This window comes from Heloderma suspectum, chromosome 5, assembly GCF_057233095.1.
Source record: "Heloderma suspectum isolate Gila_16-S chromosome 5, 16-S_ref, whole genome shotgun sequence".
Lineage (NCBI taxonomy): Eukaryota > Metazoa > Chordata > Lepidosauria > Squamata > Helodermatidae > Heloderma > Heloderma suspectum.
In genome coordinates, this window is record NC_139462.1 from 221566648 (window position 1) to 221579537 (window position 12890).

The window sequence follows — 12890 nt, forward strand, 5'->3', positions numbered from 1 at the left end:
CTCACCCCCGATAGTCTTGCTTTTCTGTCAGCAACAGCCCTGTTTGGATGGATTCCAGTACAAGTATCCAGTGCTGCTCCCTAGAAAAAGCTGTTGGAGGGGCTCAGAAGCTTGCTGAGATCACTGGCTCACGCGCTTATGACGTGAGTACTGTGTGAGAAGGAAGGCCAAACTCTGGCTCCTGGAGCAGCTTAGAACATGCGTAGAAGTTAATCAAGAGGCTTCTCGTGTGAACATATATTAAGTTCACAAGATTGGCCCTTGCTGCTGCTTCTCTCCTGGTCATGCTCTCATGAAGGATGACTTTAGTTTAACTCCTTAATATTCTTTTGTTGAGGATAAAATGGTGTGGGGTGAGGGAGGGAATGCTGCCTTGAGCTTCTTGGAGAAAAGTTGGTATACAATGTAAATAAATACTGTTCTCACTGAGAGAGGAATTAAAGTGAGGGAAAGAATTAAGAATATGGGTTTTCCTAAAGCGGAATATGTATGCCTAGTTCTTTGTTCATGTTAACACCACCAGATTAGAATATGCTCTATTCATGATAGAGAAAATTGCTGTTTCCTATCGAGAAAGCAGAGGGAAGAAGAACTCTCGGATATTTTCACATGACTTTTCTGAACATTATCTTTTCTGTGTTCAGGGGAAACATAGGGAACATACTTTTGTATGTGAAGGGATATGTGAACAGTTCAGAAGTAAGGCACGCGCTTCTGAATAAACTTTATTGAAATACTTAATACTTTGTTTTTGTGGAGGTGACTGTAGATTTACTGGATGTAGTCAGATGCAAGTCCAGTTCAGCACAGATCCCCAGCAACTTTAATCAAAAGCATCCTCCTAGCAATGTCTGCCCCTGCAACTGCTCCCTTTTTCAGCGTGGCTTTATTATTTATTCATTTCAGAAATTTCTAAATCAGTTACCATAATGAAAAAATATCTCCAAGTGGTTTATGATACAAAAATGAGAATCCAAGACATGTTAAAATACAATGCATTTGTGTAGCTTTTTGTATTTCACCTTAAGTAGTCAGTTCCTGTTTCCTGTGGGGATGGGCGTTCATTGTTCATGTTTTCTCATGTTTTCTCATCTTTTTCTTTTGTTTAATCGCAGAATACCACTATTTTGCAATTTAGTAAGAGAAGATAGAAGTGAGACGAAACCAGTAATTACAGCTTTCCCCCCCACCCCCCACCCAATGAGGAACAGGAACTGGGTAAGGGATGGCTAAGAGGGTATTCAACTTTAATGTCACTGCCACACTGAATAAGAATCTATTACAGGGCAGACATTGCTAGGAAGTATAGAGGGCCTGAAAATTGTCAGTAATACTTTCCAAGTCCTGCTTGGGCAGGCTGGCACTGCAGTTGAATTTTAAGTGAATAAATAGCCACAAGTCAGGACTGAAAACAGACAGGAAGAACAAGAGAGAAAACATGGGAATGCAATGGATTGGCAATGTTGTCTAGATTTTCCATAAGTGAGTATACAAAGGATGGCAATTCCAGACTAAAGAGCTAGTGCGGAAGTAATCAATCTTCTTGCTGAATTGTATGGATGGGTAATGTTAACCTATTGGGAACCTGAGATGATCCCTGCATTATGCTAGGATCCTGCCTAAGTAATCAGAACTACTCATTCTCATGATCTATAATTTCTGAAATGTAAATTGTGGCCAGGAATACCCCTTCACAGTTTTCCCTTGTTTTCAAAAAGCAAGCAAAATTCTCATAATGACTCAATACATTATAGTTTGTTTAGTGCCTATTGGAGCCGAATAGCAACTTCCATCATGCCTCAGATAAATTAAATACCCGAAGTGCAACATCCTGAACTCATTATACCAAGTTAATGATTATTGACTCCATTTACAGTTTGTGTTCCTAAGCACTGGCCTGTCTTTCCTCAGCGTTTTACAGGAAGCCAGATAGCGAAGATTTACAGCCAGCACCCCGAGGTCTATGCGCAAACTGAGGTTGGTTCACTTATTGGAAGTTATGACTGATTTTTGTTTTGCTTTGATATTTTGGAAGAGAGACGTACTAAAATGGTTGCACAAATTGTACCAGCACAACTAAGGGAACAGTTAAAAGACTCCTTGCTAAATGTAAAAGGGGCTGTGGGAGGAGATGGAGCAAGAGCTGCTCCTGGAATGTACATCATGACGGTCTTGGCTGTAGCCCCAACCATTCTGTTGAGGGTGGGCACGGCTTTGTGCCAGAAGTGGTGTGACTGCAACTCTAGATGTAGTCCCTTCCCCAGCCCAAATCTAGGGACGCCAACTGTATACTGGGCCAAAAAGCTAAATTTTAAAGGCTTAAAAAGCTAAATTTGGCCTTTTTAAGCCACCATCACAGCAAACAGATGGCTGTTTTGCCAATGCTGCCACAGCAGCCACTTTGGCAGTGGCAGCACTCCTGGCTGGGGTTGGGGCAGGGTCCTGTGCGGCCTGTGGGCCGTGCGTTGCCCAACCCTGGTGTATCCCAAACAGTTAAGAATTCAGGAGGTGGATCTTTTTCCATACTCATGTCTCCATGCTGCAAAATGTTTCCGTGGTTGAATTTTCTTCTGGCGTACAGCTGTTAAATGCACAGGAACCTTGCAAGAAAGAGAATTGGCACCTCTGCACCTGCCTATGGGCCTGGAGTTGTCTCCAAGAGCTCCTCAATGTTCAGTATGTGTGGAGGAACAAACCAGTGTTTGTTAAGTAATGTTCTTTTTCTTCCTTCAAATCCCTCCATGTTTCCCATGAAGCCTTTGGTACAATCTGTTAGTCCATGGATGGGGAACCTCTGGCAAGGCCCATGAGTGTTCTGCATCCAGCCCAACAGCTTCTTTCCCTGGCTCTGCCCCTTCTGCCACCGAGGGAAAATTACTCCTCTCCGATCAGCAGCTGAATGGAGATAAGAATGTTTTCCAAGGGGGCAGAGAGAGTGGGACCAGGGTAGGAAGCTGCTGAGTGCGTCAATCCTGCTTCCTTCTGAGCTTTGTCTTGCAGTGTCTTATCCTGCTTCCTTCTGAGTACATATGTAGAGGCTTGTCCTGCTTGCTTGTGAGAAGACATGTTGCTCATGCTTGCTTCTGCGTAGACGTGTATAGGCTTGACATTTGGGATGCTGTTTGGAAGTGCTGCTGAGTGGTTCAGTCCTGCTTCCTTCTGAGTACACATGTAGAGGCTTGTCCTGCTTATTTATGAGTAGCTGCTCATGCTTACTTCTGAGTAGGCATGCTTTTTACTAGGAATTGGTAACATGGGATTTGGGTTTTAAAAATTTCATTTCACTTGGCCCCTCCCACCACTGGAATGCAGCCTCTGAGAGTGTCTCCAAAATGGCATATTCCTCTTGGTCTAAAAAAGCTTCTCACCCCTCCCTTAGTTCTCATCCCCTACTGAAACTGTGTAGGTGTATGTGGAGTAAATGCACACGCTTCTCATGTTTGCCTCGTTTTTCCTCTGATCCCTTTATTACCCATGCTCTGGCAAATGTAAGACTGTAAGCTCTCCAGGGCAGGGATTTGACCTGGTTATGACACATTAATGGCACTATGTAAACACCTGTTGACGGCCCGCATCACCTTTCAGATCAACCTTTGCCCTTCAGTGCTGGGAGGAAGGGCCAAAGGCATTTTCCCAGTCTTAATGGCGCTCCGGTTTGTAAACTGTTTTGTTGTGGCAGTTCAGTTTTAATACTGTCTTCCTGTATTGTATGCACACACTACAAACATAGGAATCTGCCTTATATTCATTCAGACTATTGTCCCATGCAGCCCAGTATTGTCTACTGCAACAAGCAATGGCTCTATATATTCTCAGGTTTAGGACACAATCCTATGCGTATTTAGACAGGAAGAAGTCCTACAACTCCCAGCATGCCCCAGCCAGCTAAGCTGGCTGGGGAATGCTGGGAGTTGTACAACTTTTTTTCCATCTAAACATGGATCGGATTGCACCTTTCAACATCTTCCCCACCATCTGCTAGTTCATCCTTTTTACTGGAGATGCCAGGGATTGAATCTAGGAACTTCTGCATACAAAGCCTGTGCCAGTCTTCCCTAACTGTCTGGGTTTGATGGGAGTTGTAGTCCAACACATCTGGAGGGTGCGCATATGTGAGTTTATTTCTCATCTCTTTTGCATTTTTGTTTTTGCTCATTCATCTATGAGCTTTCCTAGATGAGCCTGTTTAACTCGCTGTTTCTACTTCTGGTTTCGTTGCAGAATTAAGATTGGAGCTCTATATGGATTATTTTCCTTTCCTGACTTTCTGTAGTTTCTGCTACATAACCTTCAGGTGGCACTGTGGTATAGCAGAATTACACAACTACACTAGTGGGGACTAGTGCTTTGTTTCGTTTTCACAAAAATAATGGATTCCCCCCCCCCCCCATGAAATTGCTTTAAAAAACTGAAGTGAAATTGGATGGTGATATTGTAGTCTAAAAGCACCCATAAACAACTGTGAGTGAGGAATGATGAGCGCACAATAAAAGCCTAATCTAGAAAAGCTCTATATCTGGAAAAGTGTTTTGCTTTCTTTCTCCAATGGCTCAAACTCTTCAGCATTTTGTTACGTCCCTATACTTGGGGCATGATCTAGTAGCAGTTATGCACTCTTAAGTACCGCTCTTTAAGGAGAACCTTTATGCACATGTTTAACTCTCCTGCTGCAATCAATGGGGCCTTAAAAATGTTGAATTTTCACTGGAATACAGTATGCTTTTGTTTGGCTTGTGAATTGAAATGAATGTATTTGGCCTTCACTTTCTCAATTCCTTTTTCTCTTTCAGAGGATCTCTTTGGTGAGCAGCTTTGCAGCCTCCCTTTTCTTGGGGGCTTATGCTCCCATCGATTACAGTGATGGTGAGTGTCTTCTACCCTTTTAAAATGTGCTCATCCCAACTTAGAACCTCCCTCTTGACCAGTATAAGAGAATGAATGGAGTAATATGCTCCTTTCTTTCCTTGTGAATGAAGGAAGCTGCAAAAAACCAACATTAGTTCTTGAAAGATGAAATAAGTAGATCAACAGTCCATCTCGTCCATCAGCTTTGAATTTGGATTCAAGTCCCAGCTCAGGCATGGATCAGTTGGCTAGTCTTGGGCAAACCTTCCTTTCTCAGAGGCTCTCTAGACCAGCCTTCCCCAGCCTGGGGAAGACTACATCTCCCAGCATTCCTGACTACTGACTGTGCCAGCTGGAGCTGATGGGAGTTGAAGTCCAAACCATCTGGAGGGTACCAGGTTCAGGAAGGCTGCTCTAGACAAACAGCTCTCCATTCTGTTCCGGTGCAGTTCGCTGCACACTTCCTTTCTGTTAAGCAAAGTGTGACATGAGCACCAAAGTTACCCTCATTTAATGCAAATCAGTTTTCATCTAAATCAAGGTTTGCTAATCAGATTCAACTCATGGGTAAGAGGGCATCATCAGTTGCACTAACCATGGCTAATGTTGCTTCCAGTGCAGTGTTTAACCATAGTTAAAGATATGAGGGCATTTACCAAAAAAGTAAATGGTGGAAAGAGACTGTGGGGAGGGAGCATGCCATCATATGGTCCCTTTCTGAACTCTTAACCATGATTTTAATAATTGCCAACATTACGTCTGCCTAGGTGGCATGCCATGGCAAACAAATGGGGCGCCCTGTAGTGACTGCTGACTTGTGGAACAATTTTAGAGAAGCCTTCATGTGGCAGATGTCATGACCAGGTTCACGCAATCATGGTGGGAAAATAAACCATGGTGCTTATTTTACTTCCCCACGTGTGACAGTTGCGAGCTGCCTAATAAGGATAATTACGGCCCCTTCCAATGCTATGAATCTATGATATCCTATAATACCCACACCGGGCATGGGTTGTCGTGACCTGGCGAGGGTGGGTGGCTGGGGTGGTTTACAAACCACCCTGAAACCCCACCCTCACTGGACTCGGAGGGTAATTATGCTAATTAGGTAGCTTGTGACAACATATGGGGAGGGAAAATAAGCTACTGTGGCTTGTTTTCCCTCTGTGATTGTGTAAACCCACCCAGTGTGTGACTGGGCTACAGCTGCTTGAAGTTTCATCTGTCTCTTTACTCTTTGATTTTTTTAGAAATAGCATCTTTCAAATATTGTTCAGATAATCACCCTTTTCTTCATTTCTGCTAGTTTTATAACATTTGGGCTGTATAGGCCATAAAACATTCGGTCCAGTTGTTTAGCCCTCCAGTAGAACAGATCTTTTTTAAAAATCCAATCAACTCGAGCAGAAACTACATGTGTCAGAACCCAAAATCTTGAATGGAGTTAGGCCAATCCCAGGAGGCACAACTCTCTTCCTGTAAAAAGCTTTGCACTTTTGTTGATTGGTTTTTTTTAAATGCCAAAAAGCTATATTAGAATGACAAATTATTTGCATTTATATTGCGTGGATTTTTTTAAAGGGAGAAACTTGAGACTAAACAATTTAAATGTGTCATTTGATGTATTGTCCTTTTTAAAAACCAACAAAACACTAAAACGTTTTAAAGAACAGCCATTTTACTCTTACCATGGACATGTCTTAATCCCCCCTGCCCCCATGTACCCGGTGGCACTTTCTATGGATTGGCTGAAGTGGTAGTGTTGCAAGCAAAGTCTTGGTTACCTCTAAGGAGCTCAGAGAGACTTAAAACAAATCCTCACAACAGCCCTGCGGGGTAGATTCGGCTGAAAAATAGTGTCTTGCCCAAAGCCACTCAATGAACTTCATGGCAAAGCAGCGATTTGAACCTGGCATTTCACATGCAAATGTAACACTCTTACCACTATGCTGCTAGGCTACATCTTCTAATAGAAATTAAGAAGCAATACGCTTTGTTTATTGCACTTAAGCACAAATACAGATATAGAGATACCTTAAAAAGTCTGTCTGATTACTGGACAATGGAGAATAAGCCCTAGGATCCATTCCTGGATCCTTTCTATTTCCCTTAGTGATTAGGCAACTGGATTTGCCTCTGGCCTTAATAATTTTCCTCCTCTCCCTTTTTAAATAGTGAAATTTTAAAAAAGGGAAAAGAGGAAATGGGTAATTAAAAACTCCCCATCCTCCCCAGCAGAAATAGAAACTGGCATGGGGAGAGGCTGTTCAAGGGAAAGATTACTCACTAATCCTCCAGCTGGTATCAATAGGAAGAAATAAAACCCACAGAACCTGTAAAGAGGAAGCATTTCATTGAAAGGCAGAGGAGCTCTGAAAAGCCTTAGCAGAATGTTGTCCACACTGGAGGGGCTGGAGCTGTAAATTATGTTTTATGACCAAAAAAACAGCTGTTGGATCTGAGCTATTGTCTGTAGTAGGCCAGTAGAAGCAAATTCTCCAGCTTTGAGATTTGTAAGAACTTCACAAAGGCTGAGAACATCCCATTCACATGTAAAAGCAAACCATGGTGAGCTTTGGGCTTGCATGCTCCCCCCTCCCCACTCACACACACAGGTGCTATAAATTTCCTCCCCTCACTCACAAAGGGGAGGAGAGCGTGTGCAGGGCCAAGGCGGTGCTGCATGTTCTTGTAACAAACTTTGTTGTTATGTGTGAATGCAGCCAAAGCTGCACTCTTTTACAATGGCTGCTCTATTGCTACTTGGAGATTCCATCTGTACCTTTGAATTTGCTGATGATTTTGGAGATGAAGCAGCTGTGGTTTCACCTGCCCCCCCCCCCCATGTCTTGTTCATCCCTTCCCATATCTGTTGGCTGTGCTGGACACCTGGAATTCTCCTTAAAACAGGTGGAGGAAGTTTACAAGATCTAGAGGGGAGTGTAAATGAGTGGAAACAGCTGCAGTTGCTTCATCTCTTCATTCATCGGTGTATTTAAAGCTTTAAAGGGGATCTCCAGGTTGCAGCTTGGTAGGCCTTTGTTTTACATCTTGCAAACTTTTGACAGCATATATTGGCCCAGTAAATGGTGATGCCTGTGTGATCCTTCTCATTTTCTGAGACCAAAACAACCATACTGCATACTGAAATGTGTTAATTGGTCTTGACTTTCTGGATAGTCCTTTGTTATTGGAAGACATTAATTCTGGACAAGGAGCCGGAAGAGCTGATTTGTAGTTTGCTTAGCAATCCAGATGATTTATTTATTTCATTTCTATACTGCCCAATAGCCGAAGCTCTCTGATGAGATGATGCAACTTAATTTTCTTTGGCTGCTGGTTTAGTTTACCATTTAGCTAGTTCATGGTGCTACATGTCCTGTTGGGATGTATTAAATTACTTGACATACTGAATAAATAATCTTACGTCTACAACACAAGCATTAGTGGACTGGTTTTACTGGTTTTGTTCATTTGGAAGCTATGTTTTACATTGAGGAGATTAGAGAATCGTGCACAGATGGAGTTTAAAGATTGGAGCTGTTGTGCCCTTTTGCAAAGTGGCACAAGAGAATTCTGATTAAATGTTTCTCAGGGTTCAGAAAAGTCAGGGATTTCATCTCAAAATTGCCATATGTTGCTTTAAAACTGTAGTTGCTCATGGAATACATTAATCTGTTGACTCATGGCCTTTTTAATAGAAGTGGCAAATCTTTATTTTTTCATTAAAAAAAACAACTAAACTAGAAATGGAAAAAAACCAACCCACCAATCTGAATGGAATGTGTATTGGGTTCATATCCAGAAACTGTGTTGGGAAAAGGCTAAGGTTACACTGCGCAACAAAACCAAAACATGAATACTTGAATATGTTTAAAGTTATTTTTTTTTATTGTGAAATCATTTTGAATTTTAATACAATTCACAAATAAGGTCCAAGTTACCTAGTTGTTTATCATTCATCACAGTACTTGTGCATTCATTGGCTTCCACTGGAACGCGGGAGCAATTTCTTCTTACTTCCTGTGGAGCAACTGCACAGAATTCTCCCTGCACAGAATTTCCTCCCTCTATTGCTGAATATAAAGAGCTAGAGACTTACCTTAAAAAAAGAAAAGAATCAGAAAGCAGAAAAAATCAGGAAAGGGACCTGAAATATATGAGTGGGGAGGACCCACAAGTCCCCCCCCCCCCCGCTCCATGGCTATGACACTGGTGTTGATCAAGCAGCCTCCTGTAGTAGCAAAAATCTAGGACCAGCAGGCATCTGATGACTGGATCCATTGATTGTCTAATAGATTTATGAATCCTCCCCTCCACTAATCAGGTTCCTGGGGCGTTATGCTATAAAGTATGATAAAAGCAAAGTAAAAACTTAGATGTCATCAAAATCAATAAACACCCAAATAAAAATGTTCAATACAATAAAATTAGAGAGACAGTAAGGAGTGACATAGAACATTAAACATCCTTGAAGGCTTGATGGGACAGGGAAGTCTTCACTGTCCACTTAAAACAGGGGTGCACAACTTGGCAGCGGGTGTCTGGGGGCAATTTCCATGACTTCCCCAAAATGGGAAGTCAGTGAAATTGGTCCAAGACTAGCATTATTTCATCTATAAACCTGCACTTCTGACAAAAGTCTGGCTACCACATTTTGCACTAGCTATAGTTTCTGAACACTTTTCAAGAGAAGCCCCACCTTGTAATGTAAATGAGAGGTGATTAAGAGGCTAGATCCTCCTTCCCCATGAAAACGGAGAGCTGGCACACCAGACAAAGCTTGGCTACCGCCACCCCGGTCCCCTGACCTTCCAGGAGTAGGACTTCCCCATCCATGTTGGCATTAGTTGAAAAGGAAAGGTGGAGCTCAATATCATCAGAATGATCAGAATGCATTGCACTTTTACAGAGTTACATAGGCAAAAATAGCCAAGCTCTGTCCCCTAGGAGCTTACAAATTAAAATAGACAATGGGAGAACAACAGAGGGAGGAACGCAGTGAGAGGCAAAGGGATGGTGGAAAGAATGTGGACAAAGGCCTTAACATGTACTTAATGCATGCTTATAACTGGGAATTAGGATTAAGGAGATAAACCAAAGCCAATGCAGAAAAGGTAGCTTCGGGGAAGACCTTGAAGAAAAAGAGAGGTGGCAACATGTTGATGTTCAGGGAGGCAGTTCCACACCTCCTTCTTTACTTCTGTAAGGTCTTAGGATACAGTCTATGGGAAAGGAAAGCTTTCTGCGTGGATTTTATTGAAATGAATAAGAGATGCAGAAGAGCCTGGCACTGCTGTGAACCTCTTGTCGATTTCACCAGGGTGAAGCAGTGGTCCCTTGTTCCACATGAAGTGTCATCAAAAAGCCCAGCAGCCTTTTTTCCATGTCACTGTTATTCTTAGGCTGTGAGTTTGAACCCCCAGCCAGCGGTGCTAGTTCCTCCATTTCCTTTGCTGCCTGAGGCAAATGTGGCTTGGTGGTGGGGCTGCGTTTCTGAACAGCATCTTTGGTTTCTCCTCAAGTACCTTCAAATTCATTTTTAGTTTCAGCCAGAAATCTTTCTGCCTTCCTGAGTTCTGTCCACTGCTTTAGAAGAGTCTTTTTCCGTGTGCTCGGTTTAATCTGTGGTGCCTTTATGATGCTGGAGAGATTTCTCTGACTCTGGAATGATGAAGCCATTCATACTTCAATTTGTTTTTTTTCCCCTGGGCTACCTGGAAGGTCTGCTACTTGATGCTCTGGCTATTCTGTTTCGTACAAGAGGTCCTGAATGCTTCATTGCAGTTCTTCTATCTCAGCCTTTCCTAAACTGATGCCCTCCATTTATCATCATCATCCTGCCTTTTTCCTAATAATGGGACTCAAGGCAGCTTTGCAACATTAAAACTTATACAGTTAAACCATATAAATAGAAATATACAAAAGTTAAAAATAAATTAAATATAAAAAATAAAAGATATTCCCATAATTCTGCAGTCCAATACACCTGTAGGGCACCAAGTTGGGGAAGGCTGTGCTATCTCTTCATTATGTTCACGGTGAGAGGCATCTGGATGCCTGTGTTCATTTCTCCAAGACTTTAATGCATAACCAATGGCAAGGAATGATGGGAGTTGCAATTCAGCAACATTTGGAAGGCCATCCATTCCCCATCCCTGCTTTTAATGGATGTGGAATACCAGCCTTGAGATTTCCTTCCCTAGCTGTTGAACGCCAGTTTCATTCTGCCTCTTCTCAGGTTTAATTCTGGCTTCTGTAGCTTTCTGGCAGACTAGACGGTATTTTCTTTTGCCTCGTCTAACCTAGCTTCTCGAGATGCCACCCCTTCTGCAGCTCTTTCTGGTGCTTTGTGCACCTCCCATTGATTTCAACAGGGCAAAGTTCCTAGTGGGTCAGGCCCCATATTAAACAGAGTAGAGGCATTTGCCTCAATGAACACACAGATCAATTCAAAATAAAAACCCAGTTCTCAAGCTGCATTATCATCTATTTATATTTATATATAACCTTTTCAGTGTGCAAAGTATTTCACATATATCATTTACATAATTTTTCTTAGAATTCTTAGGGCAGGTCAGTGATTTTGTTTCCACATTGCAAACATAGACAGAGAATCTGAGAGACGATAGTGAGTTTTGAAGCAGGGAGTTCACAGCTTCCACCCTTAGCCATTATGCTACACAAGCTCATAGCATGTGTCATGCGCATCTAAGATGCTAACAGCCCAGTTCTATTCATACCTACTCAGAAGTAAGTCTCATGGAGTTCACACCTAGCTGGGAATAAGCCCTACTGAACAGGATTGCAGCCTAAGTAACCACAAGCACTATTTAGAAAAAAGCCCACGCCACCACCATATACCTTGCTAAAGTGAAATGATGTGTAGAACAAGATTCAATTTATTATCCTTGATCAATTCTGTTTCATGCTAATGAAATGCACTGAATTAATTACTTCCTACCTAATTTATCCTGTAATTCCACAGCAGTATTGCCAGCTTCTCATAGACTCACTCGGTTCCACCCCACCCCAGTTCCCTATCTGTTGGCAAGCAACATAACCATTGCCCTTAGATACTGAGATGGATCTGTTTGGAGATCAACAGGCCCTTGTGTGGGAACAACTTCTTAACTCAAATATTCACATGGCATTGTTAGGTCGGGGTGAGACCAGAAGTTTACCACTGCTGCATTTCCAAGGTTTAACTTTATCCCCTGCCTTTTGATTTGTGCAAAGTGGCTTCTTCTTGAAAGGCCTTACGTGAAAGGCTGTCAGAGAGCGGAAGGCCAGGCTGTCTTCTCGATCATCCCAGAGTGCAGGACACGGAATAATGGGCTCCAGTTCCAGGAAGCCAGATTCTGGCTGAACATCAGGGAAAACTTCCTGACTGTTAGAGCAATACAGCAATGGAACCAACTACCTAGGGAGGTGGTGGGCTCTCCCACACTGGAGGCATTCAAGATGAGGCTGGACAGCCATCCGTCAGGGATGCTTTGACTTGGGTTCCTGCACTGAGCAGGGTGTTGGACTTGATGGTCTTGTAGGCCCCTTCCAACCCTACTGTTCTATGATTCTTTTCCAAAACCGCTCCCAACACATCTAGGATTGTTGTTGTTTAGTCGTTCAGTCGTGTCCGACTCTTCGTGACCCCATGGACCATAGCACGCCAGGCCTTCCTGTCCTCCGCTCTCTCCCGGATTAGGATTAGGAGACAACAAATATGTCCAGGTCATAAGTTATAACTTTCAAGTAAGGTTTTGCCGTGATTTTTCACATTTTAGAAATTAACTTCTGAACGGTTTCTGTCTTTTGGGAAAAAATACTGGGTCAACTATCTCGATAATTGCGTGGCTATAGATGAGCCCTTGGTACCTTCTGTTTGCGATGCATTTAGCTGCATGTGCACACATTATGCAGGATATATTGATCAAGTTTCTGTAAAGCATAATCAGAAGCAATAGGCTGATCATTGCGGTGATCAATTTGTCCTTATTGTGTTGCTGTTTTTGTTGCTGTTTTTATCATGTTTTTTGCTTTGCTGT

At 42.5% G+C, this 12890-nt stretch overlaps 1 protein-coding gene across 10 annotated transcripts in view; it reads left to right on the top strand.

Annotated features, from left to right (window-relative positions):
* XYLB (xylulokinase) overlaps positions 1–12890 on the top strand; it is a 139231-nt gene that overhangs the window by 12166 nt on the left and 114175 nt on the right. For all 10 annotated transcript variants that reach the window (XR_014792461.1, XR_014792462.1, XR_014792463.1 and 7 more), the window contains 3 exons: positions 15–143; positions 1912–1977; positions 4791–4863. Coding sequence is in view for 7 of the 10 variants with exons in the window: in XM_084859384.1 (XP_084715510.1) it covers positions 15–143; positions 1912–1977; positions 4791–4863 (268 nt within the window). In the remaining 3 variants the exon portion in view is untranslated. The remainder of the gene's footprint in view (positions 1–14; positions 144–1911; positions 1978–4790; positions 4864–12890) is intronic.